The following is a 22,705-nucleotide window of genomic DNA, read 5'->3' on the forward strand; positions in this document are numbered from 1 at the left end:
GGCGACCTTCAAGACTGACCGATATTGAACTGCCCTACTATATATGGAGTTCCTCCCCAATCCAAATGATCAACCATCCGCATCACGGTCCTCTAATCGCCATAATCCAAAACAGTTTTAATTGTTAATCACTAGCCCCTGTCGGAAGTTGTGATTGCGAGGCGTGAATTCTGCCCTATAGCCTAGGCAACGTTTTCAAATTCAATTGCGATGATTAACCCTAATTGCATATCAAAGTGATAGGGTGAAGTATACTTATTATGTGCACGCAGAGAAAAGTGGTGACTTTTAAATAGGTTTGGGTATGAATAATAAATAGGTAATGAATAGGGAACATCAGAAATAAAGTATAAGAGACTTATTTGATACTAAACAAACTAAACAAACTTATATTATAATCCTTTTAAATATGGGAAAATATGTTTTATACATATATTTAAAAAATTAAGTAAAAAATATATAATAATATATTTATAGAAATAAAATAAATGAGAATTCTTTGATATTAAACATATATATTTTCTCTTTAAATATTAAACAAATTATGTTTTGTATATAAAATTAAAAAATGTATTAAAATATATAAATCATTTCGAGAAAAAGCATTGGTATCGTAGGTAATAAAGATTATTATAGCGCGAAGTACACCCCTTTTCTCTCTCTGCACCCCTATCTATAGGGCGGAGTGCCGATTCACGCTGACACGTGTGGCGGCCCTCGTAACAGTAGTGCTCAAAAAAGAACCCTTCAGATGCGAAAAAGTACCGGCGATCGGAAGAGGTGAAATGCGGTTGAATGGGGCCAATGAATTCGCACTGTCATGGGTAATTCACCGCGAAAACCAATAGATAGTCGTATTAAATTTCCCTAAAGACCACAAAGTGACCTTAGCGGAACCCACTGCTGGCTGATAACAACTTTATCAAATTCAGCTGCGCCGTCGACGCCGGCAGCGGCGGTAGCGCAGGCAGCGGCGGTAGCCGAGGCAGCGGCAGCAGAAAGCTCAAACCGAGAGCGGCAGCGGTCGCGAAATTTAAAAAATCCAAATCAAAGAGCGAGCGGCGAGAGCGTTGGGGCCATAAGTTTCATGCGATTACCAATTTGTTTGGCATTGCTCCTACGGCGGCGGCGGCGGCAGCAGCAGCAACAACGACCAGCGGGAGCGGAAGCAGCGGCGCCAGCAGCGACGTCAGCGGCGGCGGTGCGAAATCGGTGTGAATTTTTCTATAAACTCAGGCCCGCCCTTATGCTGGCCAACATTCGCGATTGTGATACGGAGCATAAGGCCGCCGAGCGAGCAGAAAGCTGCCAAACCAAAGTCTGACCTTCGAAATTTCGCACAACTCTTGCCACACAGCCACAGCCAGCCGAGCAATAACAACACACGGCAAACAACCAACAACCAGCAAACAACCAAACAAGCAAACAACTAAAAGCGAGCAGCAATCGACACAAAAGTTCCTAAATCAAAGTCACATTTGGTGCGCGCACACAAGTTCCTAAGTAGCTGAAAAGCCGAAAAGCCAGCCAGAAACAATTGCAACAGCAGCATCGCAGCAGCAACAGCGCAGGGCAGCAGCAACATCCAGAAACAACAGCAACATGACGGCACTGGGATTAGTTTTGCTATCCATGATGGGTAAGTGGCGGGCTTTTGGGGCTTGCTTCTTATCGACATGCCCCTGAGAGCACCAAAATTGACTAGATACACGAGCCGCCTTATCGCAGTGGTGATTTTCAGTTCTTTTTGCTGGACTTCTGGGCGCCCATCAAGTGCAATCAGCGTCAGCTGATAATATATGTTCCGTATAATGTATGCACAATTTGCACGCTGTCAGATATGTGATTTTTTGTTTCAATTAATTACTGACATTTAACAAAATTGTCATTTACTGCTTGACAACCAGCGGGCGAGTGAAATGGTTTTTGATTTTAATATTCATAATTATATGCGCACCCTAACCGAAGCTCAGAGTCGCTTATCAAGTTCTCTCAGCCTTCTCGCTCGCAAATAAAAATATCAATGAAACTTGATATCAGCATGCATTTTTGTGTTGAATCAAAAGCAGCCAAAATAAAAAGAACGCCTTTTAACATATTAAAATAAATAAAATTTAAAATATGCGCAGCGTTCTTGTCCGTAAAAGCAAAAAATAAGCACGTAACATGCTAATTTTTGAGGGCAAATGCAAATATTTTAGGTCGTTTTGAGGAATAAAATAATAGAGTGATAACAATGTTTGTGGGACTGAATAATAGAGCAATACTAATGATTGTGGAATGGAATAATATAATATTTGCGGAATAGAATAATATAATAATTACCAGATAAATGGTAATATATTAATGAACCACTAAAAATACAAAGAGGAATATTTTAAAGATGGTTTGATTTTGTTCGATAATCATTTTTTTGGGATTCAGGAAATCAAGCAATCATTCAGACATATATAGTTTGAAGATGGTTCCGTTTTCCAACATAAATATATTAGCTTTCCGGTTCAGATTCAGGAAATCCTAGAGATCAGAAACAAGCAACCCAATGAGATTTGAATAGGTAGAGCGAAGGGAATTGAATCTTCGGTTTCGCCACCTAGAACACTTTCTTTCTGGTTTTTTAGCTTTTTCCCTCTTTTTTGCTGCTTTTATTGTGTTCTTTTTTCTGTTTGTTTGCTCCGGGTACTTTTTGTTTTGCCGTTGTACGGGTATCGGTTGTTTTTTGCCTGTTGCCTTTTAATTTTTGTTGTAATCGAGCGTGACTTAATTTCGCACATTCCGCCGAAACAATTCACGGCTGCACGGATATTTGTTTAATGGCAGACTGACGGGCTCCTCGGCACCGCCAACATACATAATAATATTGAAATGTCTCTATTATGTGCTTTGCCTGATTAAAAACAAACAATTACCTAAGGGACCACTCCACAACGCTCTCTGGGTGTGTGTGAATTTCTGCCACTCTAATTATTCGCTGGTAATTTAAATGCCTCAATTATGCGAGAATTTAATCAGCACGGCAGCTCGGGCTCGATAAACCGTCCGTGGGATTAATCGAAAATTATCAAAGAACTTTGCGCCTCTGCCTGTGAAATTACTTTTTGTGCAGGTGCAAAAGCCCAGGTGAGGTGATAGTTTTCGCTTTAGGGGGTGTGAATTTCGGGGGGGGGGGCTTATGTGGCAAGTTCGCAACATTGATTAGGCCGAGGGGTTTTAATGTTTACTTTATTAGGCCGCGCAATTAGGGTAACAATTAGGGGAGCGGGCTGATTTTGAGCCCTTCGTGCCCGGCTGTAAATATAAATGTAATTAACATGTAACACACACACTAGAAACTAAGCGGCATAAATTAAACAGTCAACGATTCGGCACTTCCCCCACATCCTTGCATATCGCACATCCCCAAAGCAATCCCGCGTTTTCCTGCTCTGTTTATTATTCAAGCACGTGCCGCCCATGAAGTCCGGGATCCAGGATCCAGGATCCAGAATCCCGAATTCAGGATAGGTGCCAAAGTGCGGGCGCGACACTCGCGAACAGATGGGGAGAAAGTGACAGCACTTGAAGTCCTTTAAAGAAGTTTTCACAACTTGCTGAACTTTATAATTTACTGAAAGTTATAAAGGAGAAAACCCTTTTTCCTACACTACAACCTTATACACTTTAACATCTTAAAAAATAGCTGTTTATAATATGAGCGTTAAAAGCTTGCAAAGCATATAAAAACATTTTTAATAAGTAGCAAAAAAGAAGAACAATACGAACACTTAAAATAGTAATGGAGTTTGTTTAGAAAACCCAAAGCCGTTGGCCATGACCTTCTGTTTTTCTCATGAACAAACTTTGAAGTATACAAAAAATGCAAATATATTTCCTTAACTCACTGAACTACAGTAGTGTGAAAAGTACTTAACGCTTAATTTCCCATTTTACTTTGCCGGATGTCAACACTGCTATTATGCTGACCTCGGCTGTGTGCCCACGCAACTTTCGCTCTCCGTAAATTTTAATTAGAAACTGCCGCTATTAACTTAGCCAAGTGCTGCATCTCCTGTTTCCGTCGCCCGTTTTCGTTTTCGCTTTTCCGGCTTTTCCATCGGCACCCGCTCTAAGTTTTCCGTATGCATATAAATGCCGAGGCGTAACGCCCACAGTCGGGAGTGGCCCGGCGTGTTCCGGAGTTTTTGGCAGACGCCGGCAAACATGCCAAGGCGATGAGCTCAAGCCCCGCAACCGACGAGCTTCCCTTTCATGTTTGCCAACTCCGGCTCTGGGCACACATAAAGCAAAATTTGAATGAAATAGTTTTCGGATCGGAGCCTGACTTTGAATGTGAGTCTGCATTTGCATTTATGACTCACGCCGGGGGAGGAACCAGGGCCAAACGGAACCGCACCGACTGCCGGCCTTTTCTCCGGCCCGCAGTGTCAACGGCCAAACGCTCACGCCATTGATAGATGATAGCCGACCCGTAGCACCTGTTGCGAGTCGGCTTCCTCTGCCATTTGGCTTGGCTTTCGGGCTTTAAGCTGAGTCACGGTGATGTGGCCCAAGCCACAGCGAATCGAGAATGCCCTACTGAGCCAGCGAAATAGATACATCTATCTGCAGATAATCTACCAACGATTTGTATCCCACAAACGGGGGGGAATAGTGTTTTCTGTTGGCAAATTTAAATATTTACTTTCACCATAGAGGCGTTGAAAAATATGGCGCATAAAATATAAAAATAATACGCCATGTTGGCCCGAAAGCGGTGGCAAATATTTATTTTTGAAAGATACAAAAACATATCTAATAAGTGGACAGAAAAGATACGCTTCATTGATTAACTGGTAAAAATATCTCACCAATAACCCTCGCTTTTACCCTGGAATATCAAATATGTGTAGATAGGTGTAAATGCGAAATCAAATAAAAATCACCCATCTCATCGACAGTTTAGCATAGTTGATTCCCGCTCAGCAGGCAGCCGCTGATGACGCCGATCGCTATTGCCCATCGGAGCCGATCGGCAACTGGTTGTTTTGGAGCTCGTAAAGGGGATTTTCAGCTGCGCCGGGGTATCGGGGAATCGCGGAGTCAGTTGAAAATCGTGGCTCGTCGGAACCGCAGCCACCGCCGCAGAGACCCACAGACATCCGCAGACAGCAGCGCCGCGTGGGGAACCCGGCCATCATTTATCAATGGAATGTGAGCGATGTACGGCGGAACTACCGCAGACCACACGCCCCCTTTTCGCACACCCGCACACCACGCCCCCTTTTGCAATTAGGGCCAACATTGGCCGACTGTCTTGGAAGTGCCAGAGTCTTACGCGCCAGATATAACTCATGGCAAAAGTTAAAATTGAACTTGTTTACGCCACCACAAGGAATTCACGGGAATAAATGTAAACAAACAGTTCACACCGAAAACAAAATTTGAAAGCCAAATTTTCCGTGAGGGGAAGAACCTGAGCACTCAGCGAAATTAAAGTGAATTTTGAAGAAATATATAATAGTTTGGAAATATTATAGATTGACTTAGAGATAAAATTCTCTAAAAATAAGATAAATAAGACTTTTAAAGTGTTTTGAAATGGGTTTTGATAATCTTCCTTAAAATTTATCGAAATTAAAGGGTTTTTATTAGAAATGAATAAGGATTTCGGAACTCCAAAGCTTTAAGTTAATAAATTGCAACTATAAAGTGTTTTTAAATAGCTTTTTATGAGGCAGGTATTAACAAAGCTTGGTCCAACAATTGCAAATGTAAGCCTCACTAATCCCGGAAACCTATCTTTACTTCCAGGCTATAGCCAGCACATGAATACGGGCGATGTAGTGCCTTCGAGTCGAATTGTGTCGCGGGAGGAGTGGGGAGCCCGCTTGCCCAAGGCCGTGGAACACTTCGAGGGAGCCGCCCCCTACGTGATTATCCACCACTCCTATATGCCAGCCGTGTGCTATACCACGCCGGAATGCATGAAGAGCATGCGGGACATGCAGGACTTCCACCAACTGGAGCGCGCCTGGAATGATATTGGCTATAGCTTCGGGATCGGCGGCGATGGAATGATCTATACAGGAAGGGGATTCAATGTTATCGGAGCCCATGCCCCCAAGTACAATGACAAGAGCGTGGGCATCGTCCTCATCGGAGATTGGAGAAGTGAGTAGGAAGGATATGTCTTTGCAATTAAGGATAGGGCTTACTTAAAGAATACCCATTCCGTATTAAACAACAGAATATTTAAAACTCTTTAATGATGACCTATCCTCATTCCAGCCGAACTGCCGCCCAAGCAGATGTTGGATGCGGCCAAGAGCCTGATTGCCTTCGGCGTCTTCAAGGGTTACATTGACCCCGCCTACAAGCTGCTGGGCCACAGACAGGTGCGGGATACCGAGTGCCCGGGCGACAGGCTGTTCGCCGAGATCCAAACCTGGCCGCACTTCACCCAGCTTAACGCTACCGAGGCCAGCACTCCGGCCCCAGTGGAACCGCACGTCCATGCGCCAGCCCACCCGCCGGCGGCACCTCAATCCCCGCCAGCTGCGCCCAAGGTCTAGTTAAGGTCTGGTCCCCGCCAGACCCTCATCCCTCGCAACAGCAGTTTAAGAGAAGCCACAACGAGCTCGGCTCCCCGCACAACGCCAAGGAGTTCATTCAGTATTCATTAGATGTCTCTTCGAACATTTCACAAATAAAGCAATTTCTAGATGATAACACTTAAACATAACCCCCATCCTGTGGCCGTCTCTGTCCATACATACAGTCAATTCCGACATCCCGCCCCACATTCGCACTTGTCAAATCAAATAGCAATTAATTTGTGTCAAATTCGATTTCGATGGCACAAGTTTTTGGTCGACACGCGGCGCTGAAAATGTCGGCGACCCCGCACAAATCGAAAGGTTTTTCCAGCCATTTGACATTGGCTCGCCATGGGGGTCGTTTTGTGGGAGGTGAAGTGGCGTTTGGGGGTCCATAAGCCCCAATCCTCACATGCGGAAAAAGCGTTTCTAGGTCCAACTGATGAATTAATAAAGCCTCAGGGGATGTCGCATATTGGAATTCCAAACGCAGAACGCAATCGCCTTAAAGCGGATTTTTAAAGTCCTCCAAACATATGTGGTGTTTTATGAAATAAATAAATACGTAATTAATATTTGTGAAAAACGGTTAGACGAGTTGGTGGCTGCCACAAAATTTCAATTGGTTGCAAAGCGAAAATGTTCACTGTCATGTGGCGTGGGAATATTTGCTGTTTAATTTGGCATACTTTTCGGCTGACGCTGACAGCGCAAAAAAACAAGTGGCCTGCTTTCGGGCGGAGCTTAAAACAAAAACATTTTAAAAACACACTTCTGATAACGAACAGTGCAAGTTAAACAAATATTTGTGGCAGTGACATTCGCTTTAATCGGTTGTTTTCGCTCTGCTGGAGTTATTTGATTGATTTCAGCCAGATATGATAGATACATTTTATCAGAATGTAACTCCTTTGATTGATAGAGCTTACAGAAGGGTACCAATTTAATTCACTTATCCAAACACTGGAAGCTTAATTATATGTTTAATTGTGAAACTTCTTTAATCAGTATATTATGATAAAATAATTCATATTAGTTAATGATACCCCTGTTTATTAACTGATAGAGATTACAGAACACTGGATTTATAATCATAGATTTAGTAATAAATGATTATGAAACTTGTCTAATCAGTATATTATGACAATACCTGGCATATTATCTATTCATATCTCATCTGTTGATTGACATGACATCCTCATCAGCCCTAGACCAATCGATATGCGATCATTGGGACCAGTCATGCAGCCACGCACTGCCCCATCGATCGATCGATCGATTGCACCGCTCCCCCGAGATGTCAACCACAATTGAGTGAAACGCGGGAGCAGCCACTTAGTAGACAATGTAAATATTGAAAGCGATTCGGAGAGAAGTAACGCATTGGGACCGGACAGACCGTCGAACAGAAGCACTAATGGGTTTGGACTTTCTAGACGAGTGGTTTTTATCACAGGGTAAGACGTCCCAACCACCCACTCCCCCTGAAATTAGCTGCGACGCCCACGCCGCTGGGGAAACTTGCGTAATTGTGCCCCATTGAATGCGGGGAGTCTGATAAGAGGCGCCTAATGAGCGGATAACTAGGGGGCCCAACGGGGAAGCCAACGGGGAACTGTATCCTTGAAGCGGGTTATTAATAATTCCATTGAACTGCACCTGTCGTAAGGTCAATCGTATCCGCTATATCACCCAGCCCCCTCACCCCTGCCGCAAAATCGGAAAAAGATGCTAAAAATATTCCTCTGTCGGTCAACAAAATTTTCATTTCACTTGATTTCGTTCTCTCCGAGATAATGAGAGGATGCCCAAGAGCGGCATATATGTGCCGAGAGCGAGTGGGGAAATTTTAAAAAAATTTCAGGCATCGCCGTGCCGTTGGAAAATGTATGAATTTAGTTTTTGAAACGCCGTCATAGGCGCTGCTGCCTCCGCTGCTGAAAATTCACTCTCCGTGCCCGTGTGTTTCTGTGTGTGGTGTTTGCGGTTGTGGTGGTGTGCGGGTGTTCGGGTGTCTGACCCAACCACCACACCTATATAGTTCAAATATATATAAAAAAAAATACATATATATCCAATATATTGTACAACTACGAGAACGTGCAACGCAGACTGCAGCGACCGAACGAACCAATTAATACACATAATAAAATTCTGAAAAATCCGTGAAATATCCAAAAATATAGCACCGCCACATATTCGTGTACATTTGGGCGGCGAAATGCGCAGAACTTGCGAAAGCGCTGTGCTCAGGCTCTTGTCACTGGCCAATCGATCTAATAAATCTCTCTGGAGGGGCGTTATGAATGGTCTATGCTGTTCCCAAAATATCCCCGGCGATATTTTTAAACACTTTTGTTGACAGGCAATCTTAGGATGAAATATGGCCGGGCATTAGCTTAGTTAGTTGCCATTCCGAGCACGATTCTTCGCAACTTTCGAGTCAAATTAGCCAGTCTCGTTAACAATTTTAATTGAAATTTCATTTTTTCGTGCCTCTGCTTTACTCTCTTTAGATGTCCTTTGCAGATTTAAAAACACAGTAATACATTCCTATGCCACTTTTTATTGCGCGGAGATGAAACATTTTCTGGGATATTTTAGGGTTTAACATATTACTGGATAGTTAATATTCGATAAATATCAATGAAAACAGCTTGAAATGCATTTAAAGCAAAATCAAGGAGTTCAACATTAGTTGAGTTTTGACAACGCAAGTGGAAGCAGCCTAAATTGCATTTAAAGCAATATTTGACAAAACATTCCGTTAGTCCCATGACAGTTTCTGCTGCAGAAGTCTGACTGTACTTCTAAGTATAATTTTTATTTGCATGTCATGTTTAATTAACGCCTCCATGCAGGAAAGACCGAGAAAGTGTTCGTCGCTCCGGCCAAAAAATTTGCAATCGCCCCGAACGAGAGGAATTGAAATGAATACGGGGAGGTTTGGCCGGTGGGGTGGAGGATGGTTTTTGGGACCGGCCATGGAATGGCAATGGAATGAAACGAATTTGGATTTCATTCCGCCTCCTCGAGAGATCCTACACACTCTGCCACCCCCCGCCCCAATGTTTTTGGCCTTTTTTGCTCCACAACATTGGTGTTGTGTACGTTTTGCTGTCTACTTTGTGAAACGAGCCAGTTGAATAAAAACAAAAGCAACAATAAAAGCAAAACAAAATGGATGGATGGAAGCAAAAAAAAAAAATAGAAAGGCGAAAGACGAAAGCGCCAGAGATATGTTTCCTTTTATTCTTTCGATTCGGTTCCGTTTTGTCTCTCCCACTTGGGCAGTTCTCTCGCCGCCCGTCTCTTTCACTTTTCCCCTCACTTTTTTCCTCACTTTTTTCCACTTTTTTTCCACTCTCGGCGGCACAAAGAACCTAAAATTAAATATTTTCGCCTTTTACATATCGCAGCCAGTGGCAGAGCAAATCGTTTCTGTTATTGTTTTTGTTGCTCTATTCCCGTACACTGGGGCATTGTTGTTGCTTGCGCTGTTTATTGGAGTGCATATGTACGGACGGACACACACATACGCAGGCGTTTAGCTGGACATTCACGAGGCACAGCCGCGGTCAAGATAGTAGTGGCGGTCGCCGGGAGTTGCAGCGGTCTGCAAAAGGCATTTCTCTCGCCTTCCTTTTCCCCAATTAGGCAGGGAAAAGTTGCAAATTGTTGTTTACATTTTCCCAGAAATGAGGTCTTTATAAATACGTAGCGGAAAAAGAGCAAGAGCAAATAATTACATTTTCCTTTACTCTATTTGCATAAAAAATTAAAGTGCTAGTGCTGCAGGCTACGACTAAATGATTCAAAATTTGTTGTCTGCTCAAGTTAATTGTTAGCATCAGCGAATTCAAATTATTCACCAAGCTCATTTGGGTTTCTCTAAAAATAGCCAGAAATGATATTTAATTATATTTATGGCCCAATTATGTTTTCATTAGAAATAATTGCTCAATATTTGCGAATAGGCTAGCAAATGGTACAATATGTTTTCTGAAAAGTGTTCGGTATTCCGTAGGATATTTATTTTCAGTAATGTAAATATTTAGTCATTAAAGTTTCTCTAAAACGTAAACATCTCAGAGAAAAAAAATCATTTGAGAGATATAGGCTGCTTTAGATATAGACCATCGATTAATCTCGAATGTGGCCATGTAATAAGGGGTAATCTAATCCTACAGTTAGACATCCTACACAGTTGATTGCAACTGTGGCTGTTTTTGCGAACGCCTGCAAAAGCATTCCACTCAGTTGGGATTTGTTGATGCATTTGTCCCGGCCTCCGTGCCTATATATTCCTATACCTATCCCATTTGGTATCCATGGATGTCCCTGTCCATGACTATGACACAAAGGCCTACATTCTGTCGCTCAGTAGAAACGGCGACACAGGCATAAACAACAACAACAGCAGCCAGCAAAGCTAATGAGCGCATTCAGTTAAAAATAACATTGAAAATGAAACATACCCAAATATACACGAATTGAAATGAATTGAATCGGATTGAAAATATCTCAAACAGCTGTTGCTCATCGTCGGCAGCGGACCAAGAATAAAATTCCCAGCAACAAATTCGCGCAGAAAAAAATACATAAAAATCTATTAGAAAAAATACGCGTATAAAAAAAATTATCAAGGCGAGGCAGCTTCAAAAAAAAAACAAATAGAAAAATAAACGGGAAAAAAACACGGGAAATCTGAATGAAAGAACTTTTTCGGACAACTTCCCTCGGCGGTGCTAATGTGCAAAGTTCTGTGTTTTCATCAGCAGCAACGCCAAGAGAAACGGGAAAAACAAGCAAAGAATTCACGGCAAATTATTTAAAAAGAGTGTGCGAATAGACGGGCGACGACATCGGCCCCTGGAGAATTTAACAGCAATAACGCCGGGAAAAAAATAAACCACCAGAGGAAATAGTCGAGGAAAGTCGAGAGGACCGCAAGCAGTGCCAACAGCGACGACGAAATGCCGTTCGTGACGCCCCGTGCGGGAACAAGCAGTGCAAGCAGTGCGCCCGGCGGACGCACCACATTCCGCCCGCCATGGGTGAAGGACGACGGCGGCACCACTGCCACCAGCAGCACCACAAAGCCCAGCGCCACGCCATGGGCCAAGAAAACAGCCACGACAACGGCCACCACACCGGCGACCAAGGAAAACGGGGAAAAATCCACGGCGACCAAGCCGAAGGCAGCTGCAGCCACCACTGCAGCCGCAAAGAAAACCCCTGAGCCGGCCAAAAAGGTGGCAGAGCCAGCCAAAAAGGTGACGGAGCCTGTGAAGAAATCTTCCCTGTCCACGACGGCGGCCAAGAAGACACCGGAACCCGTGAGCAGCAAGAAAGTGCCAGAGCCAGTCAAAAAAGTGGCGCCCACCGTGGGGCTCAAAAAGCCTGTGGCCACCACCTCGGCGCTGAAGAAGAAGAAGGAGCCGACACCACCACCTGAATCCTCATCCGAGGAGGAAGAGAGCGAGGAGGAGGAAGAAGAGACCGAAGAGGAAACCGAGTCCGAGGAGGAGGAGGAAAGCGAGGAGGAGAGCGAGTCCGAGGAGGAGGAGAGCGAGGAGGAAGAGGACACCACCGTGGACGAGAAGGTGCCCGAGCACGTGAAGAAGGCGGCCCAACTGCGCCCCACCACCGTCAACAAGAAGCCGGAACCGGAAAGTGAGTTGAGCCAACGTTTTACCATGGAGAAACCCAAGTTACGCAGCGTGGTGGTCAAGCGGGACAAGTCCTTGAAAAAGATGGCCACCGAGGACGACGACGAGGCCGAGGAGGGTGAAACGGAGGAGGAGCGCGACAGGCGGCGCCGCTTCAAATTGGACAAGCCCAAGCTGCGGCACGTGAAGCGCGAGGAGAAGCCCCTGCCCAGCAAGAGCACCGATGACCTGTCCAAAATCCGGCCCGTGCTCAAGAAGGTACCCAAGATCGATGAGCTCCTCAAGGAGCCGAAAGAGGAGCCCAAGCCCGAGTTCACGACCAAGACCCTGCGCAAGGCGTCCATAAAGCGTGAGCCGAGCATCAAGTGCGGTAAGTTGTCCGATGCGATCTGATCCGATCCGATCCGGAGCCAGCTCCAGTGATGGAACCTAACCCGATGCCCGACTGGATTAACCCGATTAACCTCTGCGAATGGATCGACTCAACAAGCGCTGTAAATTTACGCCCCTGCTTCTTTAATGTCTAATGTCTAACCAGAAATGTTTGATTTACGTTCGGGTAAGGCTGCGGGGACTTATACTTTTATATTCTATACTTTTTCGCATTTTCTGCCTGTGCGATTTTCATTGGCCCTGGCCAAAAGGCAAGGCCACTGGGAGCGCAGCAAACAAAACAAATAATGCGTCACCATGGCGTATGAGCGATATGTGCAAAAAAGCCTCTCATTGGGGATGGGTACGTGAGGATGGTTTTAAAGAGTTTATTTTTGGTGAACCATTTTTTGTACACTCCCAATGTTTGCCAAGCATTGAGGATAAACGATTTACGGGGCGTATGAGTAATATATCACATATTTACCTTGAAAGTAGCAGATACATTTTACTCAGATTTATTATTCTCCTACTACCTTACTCATTCGATTTTTGGATGAAAGTGTCATATTTCTTAATTAGGATAGCTTTTCAGGCTGTCTAAAATTCCTTCTATTTATGAGAGAAGTGTGCAGGATATCAATGTCCCATATAGGATTTCTGGATTGCTTAACTCGCCTCCTTTAATTTCCACTGCAAAATATGTGCCTTCACGCTGCCATCAATGTCTGTTACCTGTCGCTCACAGCCATCGCTGTCTGCTCATTTATAAAAACGCAGGGAGATATGCGAAATGCAAGTGCCTGTATGCAGTGGGCACATATTCATATAGAAAAATGGGAATTTATATACTTGAAATGAGTGTGTAAAAAATATTTCATCAAAATGTTTCGCCCCAAACAAAAACCACAAAGCGCACACAGACAAGGGACAAGAGAACAGCGTTGGAACAGTGGCAAAAACAAGGCTATAAAGCAATATAAATATCATTTTTTATTTATTAAATTTTAGTGAGTGTTGTGCATTGAGCCGAAAGAGGCGCAAAGTGTTTTCCTGCCAGTTTGCCTGCCTGCCTGCAGTTGCGCGTGGCTTCTATTTGGGCATCCATTTTCCTGGTTTTCCGGGGAGGATCCATCTGCCTGTTCGAAAGGGCAAACACAAAGGTATATGCCGGAGCAAATGTTCTCTCTAATTCCGTATTTATTGCCACACACACTCAGTCAAAAACACTCTCAACTCGAGGAGCTTGTAATTTTGTAATGGACTTTCCTGCCGCGAGGCTGGTCTCAAAAAACAAAGAAACCTCAAGTTGCATAAGTATGCTGTCACCTGGCCTCAAATTGAATTGCAGAAAGCCGTCCCTGGGCCAGGCCTCGAGATACTTCTCCCCTGGGGGCCAGGGCAGGCAACTAAAATGAAGTGAAAAGCTCGTTAGGACCTCCTGGCCAAATGGGAGTGGGCTAGGGCACTGGACTGGCTACGTGTGAGGCAGTTAACTTGCCTTTGTCCCCGTCCTAATCAGTGGGCAATAACGTGACCGCAAATGCCTCCTAATCTTGACCGACAAACAAAAGAGATCGAAGGGGCGGAGACTGGCCAAAGAGGTCACTAAATAAAATGACCAAAAAACGATGTCCGCTAAAAATAAAACAGAGCAACGTTTGGTCCTTTTTAAAGCTGTCACCCTATCAAACAAAAAAAAAACGAAAAAAATAAAACAAAAAACGAAGCAGGACACCAGAAGGACCCAAGGAAAGAAGGGCGAAACATTTATTTAATGTGTTCGGGTGAATTCTTGGGAGAAAGGGTCCTCAGTGGAGTGGAGTTTTCTTTTATGGCCCAAGACAAAATTCATGATTATTGCTCATTCTGTCAAAACTACAACATAAAATGGAATGTTTTAAAGCCAGATGAGGAATGGGGCGGCTCTTAACTTACTTTTCCTGCCCCAAAAAGCTCGCAACTATCAAATGATAAAAGGCCAACTCGGACTCGAATTGGAAGTGAATCTTTAAGAGGGGGGGCGCCAGTCGAAAGCTGCCAAAGATATATGGGAATGAGCTTGATAGAGTCTAACTAAATGCGCCATTTATATTCAAATATCCGCCACTAAAAAACAAAACGAAATAAAAGACGGCGCTGGCCGCAGGTTCCCCGTCTTGAGAGGCTCGAATGTCCTCAGAGGACAAAAAAGCGGCAGGATGGAAAAAAATATTTTCCTTTATTTAAATGAGCCTCATCTCTATGTATGCGTGTGTAGCTGCGAGACATGTAACGGCTGCGCCCCAATTTTTTGCCCATTTTTTGTTTTGGGAAATTCGTTGCCTTCCTTTTTTGCCTGGTTTTCCAGGGTCAAGCGATGGGTGGCATATTGGGTGGGTCGGCCCGTCATTAGAAATGTCGACTTTCAATAGGTGAGGGTGAATTTCTTCTCGCTTTTCTGTTCTCTGTGTGTGTCCCATCCAGCGGAGCATAAAAGATGATTAGGCTCTTTCAAATTTAGAAATAGCGTGGTCAAAATGACGTAAAAGGAAATGGTTCAAAGCTCACCCATACACATGTACACGCTTCTTAATGTTGGCCCATAGCTGTTGGCCATAATTATACTGGGCGACAATGAAATGGTTGACTGCATAATTGGATTAGTGTCCCCCAAACGATGGCAGAACAAATCCAAATTGAAATTGAATTCTCTAATTGGACTTAGGGCCCATCACCTGGGGCACAAAGGGAATTAAATGAGGTCTACTGTCGAGCGGAACAGCAAACATATTTAATAAGCAAAGCGAACTTCAAGAAAACTATCTTAAAAAAAGGCTTATAACTTTTTTTTAGGCAAATGATGCCGAAAGAAAGTACGCAAGTGTGTTTTCAAGCTGAGGCCAATATACAACGAACCACAAAACCTTAAGCGGATTCTGGAACCCAACCTTATAAAATATGCACGAGACAAAAATCCACTTTAAATAGTGGCCCCCATAAAGGAAATTAAAATTCCCTTCCGAAAGTAAGGTCATAGAGAAGCGCTTACAGTGTCAGGGTGAAAGAACAGCATAATTCCCGAGCTAATAGGGTTCCAAATAGTTGCAAGAAGACCCATGTAATCCCTGTTAGCCCCTTAGCACCGAGTTCTGGCTCCCAGTCAGAAACGCTAATCATACGGAGGAGCATCTAGGGGAAACCCGCTCCCCATCCCCACTCTCCACGCTGAAATAGATGGGCTGGCTGAGCGGTGCTTCATCATGCCCCGGCAGACAATGAATGAGCGGAGCCCCTGGAAGCTGGGAAGTCACTCATCGGGCGGCAGGCAGCAGGCAGCAGGCCATGACCAGGACTCTCGGTTATCCAGTACCCAGTACCAAGTTCCCCCATTTCCCACTCCAGTTTCCAGCCGGGTTTCCCAGTTTTTGAAGACCCGGCACTCACTTCATACTCCCGGTTGATTCAATGACAACGGCAACATTTGTGCATGCATAGAATATTCTGCTGATGATAACACAATGTGCCAGGAGGCAGACCCCCTCTATTTTCCTTATGGGGAGGCGGCTGCCATCACACCAGCACCAGAGTGAGCTCGCAAAATTTATGTTTACATACCCCGCTATTCATTCTGCGACGTCGTAAGTGCGGGCTTTGCGGTATATTAAGTGGGTAGCATCATCTCGCAGCTCCCCGAAAATGCCGCACCCACAGCGAATCTTCAGTCCTGGCAGTGCTTGCTTTTTATTTAAATAAGAAATAATTTTGTCGACATGAATGAATGAAGACTTTTATCTGCCCGCCACCCGGCACCCTTCTTTCCTCATCGCCCGACGTTGTTTTGCTTTCCTTTGTTTCTCGCTCGCTTCCACTTTTGTTTGCCACTGATTTAGGATAACTGCCAGGGGGTTGGGGGCCCCCCAAAAAGAAGGGGATTTTAGTGGTTAAAGGGAGCGCTTTTGTCCATAAATTACTAAACCGAATTAAGCGCACAACTCACTAAACGCGTCCTCAATTGGCTGTCCAAAAGTTGACCACGTATTTTAATCAGAGTTCTCCGAGAGCAGTTCATTAACATGCAGACAGGGGGGGATTCTATTGGGGGAGGACCAAATTCATGAGCAGAGCCGGTGGATCGGTGGAAGTAGTGTAGCAGAGGTGGAGCACCTCTAGACAATAATCAAGTTGCTCGTTTGCTCTGATTTTATTCAGCAACGTAACACGAGTTCGGATTAGTTTCATTACCTCCCTCCCCCTCCCGGGCTATACAGCTCCTTTTCCCAGGACCAGGTTGAGGGGCTTTTGGGGGAAGTGCCACGGATACTAATGCACCGCAAAAGGCAGCCAACCACTTAAAGATTAAGTGCAGATCCAGCCAGGCGCAACCGAGAAACCGAAAAACCGAAAAGCGAAAAAGGAGAAGGTAGTCTGAACTGGAGCTCAGACAAAGGATAAGGCCGGGGTGGCCTTGGCTACCCAGCCCGCCTCCATAAGAAAGCCACCCGATTCCCCACCCCCATCCTGTCAGCAGCGAGGGTTCTCCCAAACAAAGCTAATTAACAGATTTGTCAGCTTTTCATCACTTGCTGGTGCCTTCATTGTTTTTTGCATCTTTTTTGCCCCCTTTCCCCTGTTTGACTTTTACACTTTTTAACAACAGAAAGCAGAAAGCCGAGCATAAAGCAAAAGAAATGCAAAGTATTCGATAAAAAGTAATGGAAAGAATGGAAATTTTGATGTATGCCTGTGTCAGTGAGTCTGGTAGAAATTGAAACTGGCCAACTTTTTCGATTGTTAATTGCGAGGCCAAGGAGGAGGCGAGGCGACCTCGAAGATTGTTAGGCGAACAATTTAAGCGGAAATTTATTAGAAACAGCTGGCTGCAGGGGGCCACGAACCGAACCGAACCGAACACACTGCCAATCCTAATTGGCCTCGTTAACAGAGCACCAAGACGGGCGAGAGTAAGAAATAAAGTGGAGCCGGAAAGGGTGCCGGCCAGCAGAAGAGTTTAAACTAACTTAAAACCCCGTGCCAGGGTGAGTGGGGCGGCCAGTCGGGCGAAACCCGTACAAAGTAAAAAATGCAATCAAAGTTTTGTGCCACCGCCGGCCGGCCCCCGCAGTCAGCCGAATTGAATGGTGTTAAGGCAATAAAACACCATCAAAGCCAGGTCCACGTTCCAGGACGAGGTCGCAGCGGAGGCAGGCACTAACTTTTCAATCTCTGCTGCAACTTCCGACAGAGACAGCCATGTGTCTGGGCTCCCAACGCCCCCCAGGAGCCTCTACACCCAGCCAAACTTTAGATAAACGCACTATAAGCCTGTACATTCGCCTTGTATGCCTCTAAATGGGAAATAACAAGCTGAAATGTACAAAAAATAAACTAGACAGTTCTTTATAATAAACTTTAAAGCCTCGTTTTGGGAATAAGTTCATGTTTATGATCCTATAGTTGTCAACTAGACTGGGGAAAGTGGCCTTAAGTAATTTAAAGACTTTAAAAACACTTTAATTTAAAGTGTGAGCTTCTTTTTGAGGGAATAGTTATACTCACAAGTAAACATAGGAAACTGACTTAAAATAACTTAAAGATTGTTTAAATAAGGTTTATCATAGAAGTGTAGGAAACACTTTCGCAATGTAATGTATTAAATTGCGAGCTCATAAAGTACTGAAAGTACTTAAGGAATTCTAAAAAACATAAATAACAATCCACATTTTGAGTGTAGCAGCCATCCATTGTGTTCGCCCTGTATTGATATGTATGGAGCAACTTTGCCCGCAGAGCACGGCTAAACACTGGGGTGGCCTGGTGCTCTGGGTGGGAGGGGGGAGGAGCTGGGAGCCCCGCGGGAGCCGAAAGAACAACAAACAACTGACACAAATTGCAAACTCATTAAATTAAAATTATATTTAATAACCGCGAGTGCACGCAGCGCCCGGCGATTTGCTCTAATGCCCAACGACCGAAACCTCGGCCCCACTTGCAGCACTTGCAGCACTGAATGCCCCCTCACCAGCCGGCAGAGAATAACCGCCACCCACTTGGGTGCATTCCGTGCTCTTTATTGTTGCAGTTCCCGCCCCGCCGCCGTTGCCCTCGCTGGTGCCCAAGGCACCGCCACCGCCGCCCCCGCCCCTAGCCCCCGGTGAGAAGAGAGTGCTCTCCAGCAACCAGAAGGAGACCCTCGAGAAGCTCAGGTGAGTGCAAGTGACCCCTGGCCCCGTCGACCTCCCGCCCCCTGCAAGCCGAAATATCCAGCAAACGGATGGCTTTCCCTTTTGAGGCAAAGGATGTCCATAATTCCGACTCGCCTCGATTCGCAGGACACGACCCCGAAGGCGTCCGGACTGGTCCGAGATGATGAAGGAGGTGGAGAGCGGCAAGAAGCTGCGCCATGTGGCCTGCAACGATAGGTAAGTAATGTCCGCATGCTGGGCAGTAATTACCGACTGCAACACTACCAATAACAAAAAAAGGAATTAAAACGAAAGCAATTTAAGACAACAGCTGGCAAATCCTGCTGTGACCACGCCACTTTTAGCAGTCTCTTGTTAATTCACTTCATTTAAACTTGATTGAGAATCTTTAATGTATATAAGAGAGGTTTTGAAACCAGTTAAGCCAAATATCTAAGAATTATTGCTAATCTCCCACCCTTCACCCTCTCAACTCTGTAGATCTCAGCCCATCCTCACGTGCAAGTCGATGACCAAAGTGGACGACAAGTTCATCTACGAGACGGAGAAGGGCAACTCGCACAACAAGCTGCTCTTGCAGATCCAGGGCGGCATCAAGTTGAAGCCCACCAAGACCAACGATCGCAGCAAGCCAGTGCTGGATGGACTTCGCAAGTTCCGCCGCCAGATGACCATTGAGGAGCAGTTGCAGAAGTCCCAGTCTAAGATCAACATGCTCAGCGAGGCGCCCAGCAGCCATGCCCTTGGTCCGGGCAGTGCCACGGCTTTGGGAGCCGGAGGATCCCGGCCCAGCATCGTTTCGGCCATGTCCATCGACGAGGAGAGTCCCGACGAGCTGGACGACATTGACAAGATCCGCGACGATCTGCAGAGCACCAAGCAGATGTTGGCCCTGGAACTGCGCAATCGGGAGGCGCAGGAGCGCGAGAACAAGAAGCTGCTGGCCAAGATCCGCACCCTGGAGACCGAACTGGAGCGCGAGAAGTCAAGGGAGAAGAATCTCGAGTATGGATCCAATGTGATTGTGGCCACCATGGATCCCACGCCCACCGCCGAACAGACCTACGTCAACTCGCTGAAGCGCGAAGTGGAGGATGCACGCAAGGTGTCCAAAGAGGTGGAGCAGAACTACCAGAGCACCAGCGAGCAGCTGGTGGAGGCCAAGACAGAGATCGAGGAGCAGCGCCGCCAGATTCAGTTGCTTGAGCGCAAGCTGGCAGCGGCTCTACAGGTAGGATTTGGATTAGGGATAGGGTTCGGTATAATGGTTTTGGGATGTCGCTCAAAGTGTTGTCAGTTGAGACTGGTATTACAATGTTTTGAAATATTATATAAATGTAAATATACTTTCCGCAAATATATATTTGTTCTTCTTAATAGAAGTGTACATAACAAGGATAAAGTTTTTTAATCACTTTTAGATAGAACACAGCTTAATTTCCCAGTTTCCACAGTAAAAATAAGTATATCCAAGGGTTTACCAAGCATTAGCACCCCAAGCTAGCCCTTCTTTCTTGTTTTTAGTCTCACCGGCGTCGCCTCGCCGCGTCCGCAGAGGGCGGCAAGTAGACGGGAGCAGCTAACGCAGCCAACGCAATTAGTAGACTCCTCCTTAGAACCTCGTTAGTCGTCCCTAGTAGCCACTGTAGCCAGAGAAACAGATCAGCTGACAACACTTGACACAAATCTGGAATGGGTCTGGGAATGGATTGCCCAGGGACACCGCTTCTATTTCCCGAAAACTTTCCTTTAATTGCAAAAAATTCCTGCTTATAACTTGAAGTTCTGCCCACGAGACTCCAGGAACCAACAAGAATAGCCAGTATATGAAAGAAAAACAGAAAAGTAGAAAAATAAAATCAATTTTAAGAAAAAATGGAAATTTGAAACTGACCAGAAACAAATTGTAGAACATTTCGGAAGCCTTATTTCAACAATTACAGAAACTGTATAATTAGGAGTCGGGTTTCACTTTTTTCAACCCTCACCTGTGGTTTCCTTCCACTTAAACACAAGTTCTGGCAAACAAAATAAACTTTATAGAAAATAAACAGAAAAAGTTGAGGGGTCCCAGCTGCTTTGCGTATTTAGTTTTGAGCCTTTCAGTTAAGGTGAGCACTGGAAGCCAATATAATCGAGGTATTTAAGAGAAATTCAAAATGTTTTTCATCATTTACGCACATTTTGTGGCAAATTTAGTTGTAGGAAATTCCTTTTTATTATTTAGAGTATGAACGGTGCTAGTAAAATTTAGAAAAGATTAGAGTAGTAAGAATTATACTAAATGTTCCAAAGATCTCGGGTGCAGAAGGTCAAAAACCTTTTCTTACATGCTGCATGAAAGACTTCCCCTTCCCGATTCCGCCCAGACCCAAGCGGAGTTATGACCCGTTGGGGAGACGTCCAGTCTCCCACCCTGAATCCTCCATCCGCCGCCCTGGGACGCTTTGCTCTTGCACATCGCAGCAACTAACCGATTAACCCATTGACGCTCTCTTGCCAAAGGCGACACCAAGCACTAACAGACCGCACATTAGTAATTGCTTTGCTTACGACGACGACGACTACGACGATTGCTTCCACTACGACCACTACCATGCAGCACGGCACCAGGTAAAGCCAGGTTTGGTTAGAGGATGCCTTCACTAATCCGTACTTTCTATCGTTTTTTCTCATTCTCCGTTCCGCATCAGGGCGGTGGTTCCCTGGACGGATCACGACGACCCAGCGATGCCAACTTTGGAAGGGACAGCTCGCCGGAGCTGGAGCCCGAGGTCAGCGAAAGCGATCCCGATGAGCCGGAGGAAAAGAAGGTGGAACGCCGGGAGCGGCGCGCTGGCAAGGAGCTGAAGGTCCTGCGCAGCAAGCTCACCAAGCTGAAGGTCAAGGAGGAGGCGGCCAAGAAGGAGAAGGACGCCCTCAAGCAGGCCATGAAGAAGAACCATGTGATCTTGAAGTGAGTACAATTTTGAATACCATCTGAATTGGTTTTAACTGGGGTTTTCATTGCAGGGAGGAGAACAAGAAGTTCAAGAAGCTGGAGAAGGAGGTGCAGAAGATGGCCGCCTCGATGAAGCTGGACGAAGACGACGTGGATGGCGAGGAGAAGGACGAGGACGAGGAGGAGGCCGAGGAAGAGCATGCCACAGAGGAGGAGGAGGAGTCCGACGACGAGTCCGAAGAGTCGGATTCGGAGGAAAGCGAGGCGGAGACGGGCAGCGAGTCCGAGCCGGAGGTGAGTTATGATTATCCTTGATTTTTGTATCAACTCACCTGGACTTTCTCAATGGTATCCCGCAGGACTCGCCCAACTCCGCGAAGAAGGCGAACGTGGAGCCGCGGGTGAAGAAGCACGAGAGCCGGTTCGCGGCGATGAAGAAGTGCAACGTGCTGCTCCAGGCGAACGTCGACAATTTGCAGGATCAAATTGTGCAGGTGCGATCGCGGGCCACCAATCTGCAGGACGAACTGGACGCGGTTATTGCCGACCTGGGCTTCTAGTCCTATTTCTAGCCCGACTTATGTTCTGTTTCCGTTCCTTGCTCTGTTTTTCGAGTGTATGTGCTTCGAGAATATTTATTTATTACGTATTTTATAAATTTAATAATACAATTTGATTTGCAAAACAATAATAAACAAACGAAAATCTAGAGATGGAAGTAAACAACATTTTGCAATCGATATATATCGATTATGCTTCTGAGTACCATCTAATTACAAGATGTTTCCACTGGCACATATATCCACGTTTTCTTTAAATATATGGAGTTTTATTAAATGTTTAAAAAAGTTGAATCAAAAACAAATAACAAAAAATCAATTTTATATTTAAACAACTGAAAGTAAAAGTCCTCGTGTAAAACCATGTAAAATGCATAAGTATGTCACAGTGGAAACATAA

At 45.2% G+C, this 22,705-nt stretch overlaps 3 protein-coding genes across 12 annotated transcripts in view; 2 read left to right on the plus strand and 1 right to left on the minus strand.

Moving 5' to 3' along the window:
• The window catches only part of LOC108024524 (trichohyalin), a 29,295-nt gene extending 7,072 nt beyond the window's left edge, over positions 1 to 22,223 (minus strand). The window contains exon 1 of the mRNA XM_017094487.3: positions 22,078 to 22,223. The gene's annotated coding sequence lies outside the window, so the exon portion shown is untranslated. The remainder of the gene's footprint in view (positions 1 to 22,077) is intronic.
• On the plus strand, positions 1,134 to 6,721 carry LOC108024526 (peptidoglycan-recognition protein LB). 3 transcript variants are annotated; one of them, XM_017094489.3, is made up of 3 exons: positions 1,134 to 1,639; positions 5,791 to 6,150; positions 6,268 to 6,721. In XM_017094489.3, the coding sequence occupies exons 1-3, from the start codon at positions 1,603 to 1,605 to the stop codon at positions 6,549 to 6,551; spliced, it is 681 nt and encodes a 226-aa protein (XP_016949978.1). In that variant the 5' UTR covers positions 1,134 to 1,602; the 3' UTR covers positions 6,552 to 6,721. The 3 variants fall into 3 exon arrangements, with proteins under 3 accessions (XP_016949978.1, XP_043946840.1, XP_016949980.1); XM_044090905.2 differs by lacking the exon at positions 1,134 to 1,639 and adding an exon at positions 5,043 to 5,199; XM_017094491.3 differs by lacking the exon at positions 1,134 to 1,639 and adding an exon at positions 5,053 to 5,190.
• LOC108024523 (uncharacterized) lies at positions 8,464 to 22,454 on the plus strand. Of its 8 annotated transcripts, none has more exons than XM_017094479.3 (9): positions 8,464 to 8,545; positions 11,357 to 12,617; positions 18,681 to 18,804; positions 18,931 to 19,020; positions 19,285 to 20,035; positions 21,310 to 21,417; positions 21,498 to 21,760; positions 21,817 to 22,039; positions 22,105 to 22,454. In XM_017094479.3, the coding sequence occupies exons 2-9, from the start codon at positions 11,552 to 11,554 to the stop codon at positions 22,303 to 22,305; spliced, it is 2,826 nt and encodes a 941-aa protein (XP_016949968.1). In that variant the 5' UTR covers positions 8,464 to 8,545; positions 11,357 to 11,551; the 3' UTR covers positions 22,306 to 22,454. The 8 variants fall into 8 exon arrangements, with proteins under 8 accessions (XP_016949968.1, XP_016949971.1, XP_016949972.1 ...); XM_017094482.3 differs by having other exon boundaries at positions 8,469 to 8,535; positions 11,354 to 12,617; XM_017094483.3 differs by having other exon boundaries at positions 8,478 to 8,535.
• Positions 22,455 to 22,705: the final 251 nt, after the last annotated feature.

Source organism: Drosophila biarmipes, chromosome 3R (genome assembly GCF_025231255.1).
Source record: "Drosophila biarmipes strain raj3 chromosome 3R, RU_DBia_V1.1, whole genome shotgun sequence".
In the NCBI taxonomy this organism is placed as follows: domain Eukaryota; kingdom Metazoa; phylum Arthropoda; class Insecta; order Diptera; family Drosophilidae; genus Drosophila; species Drosophila biarmipes.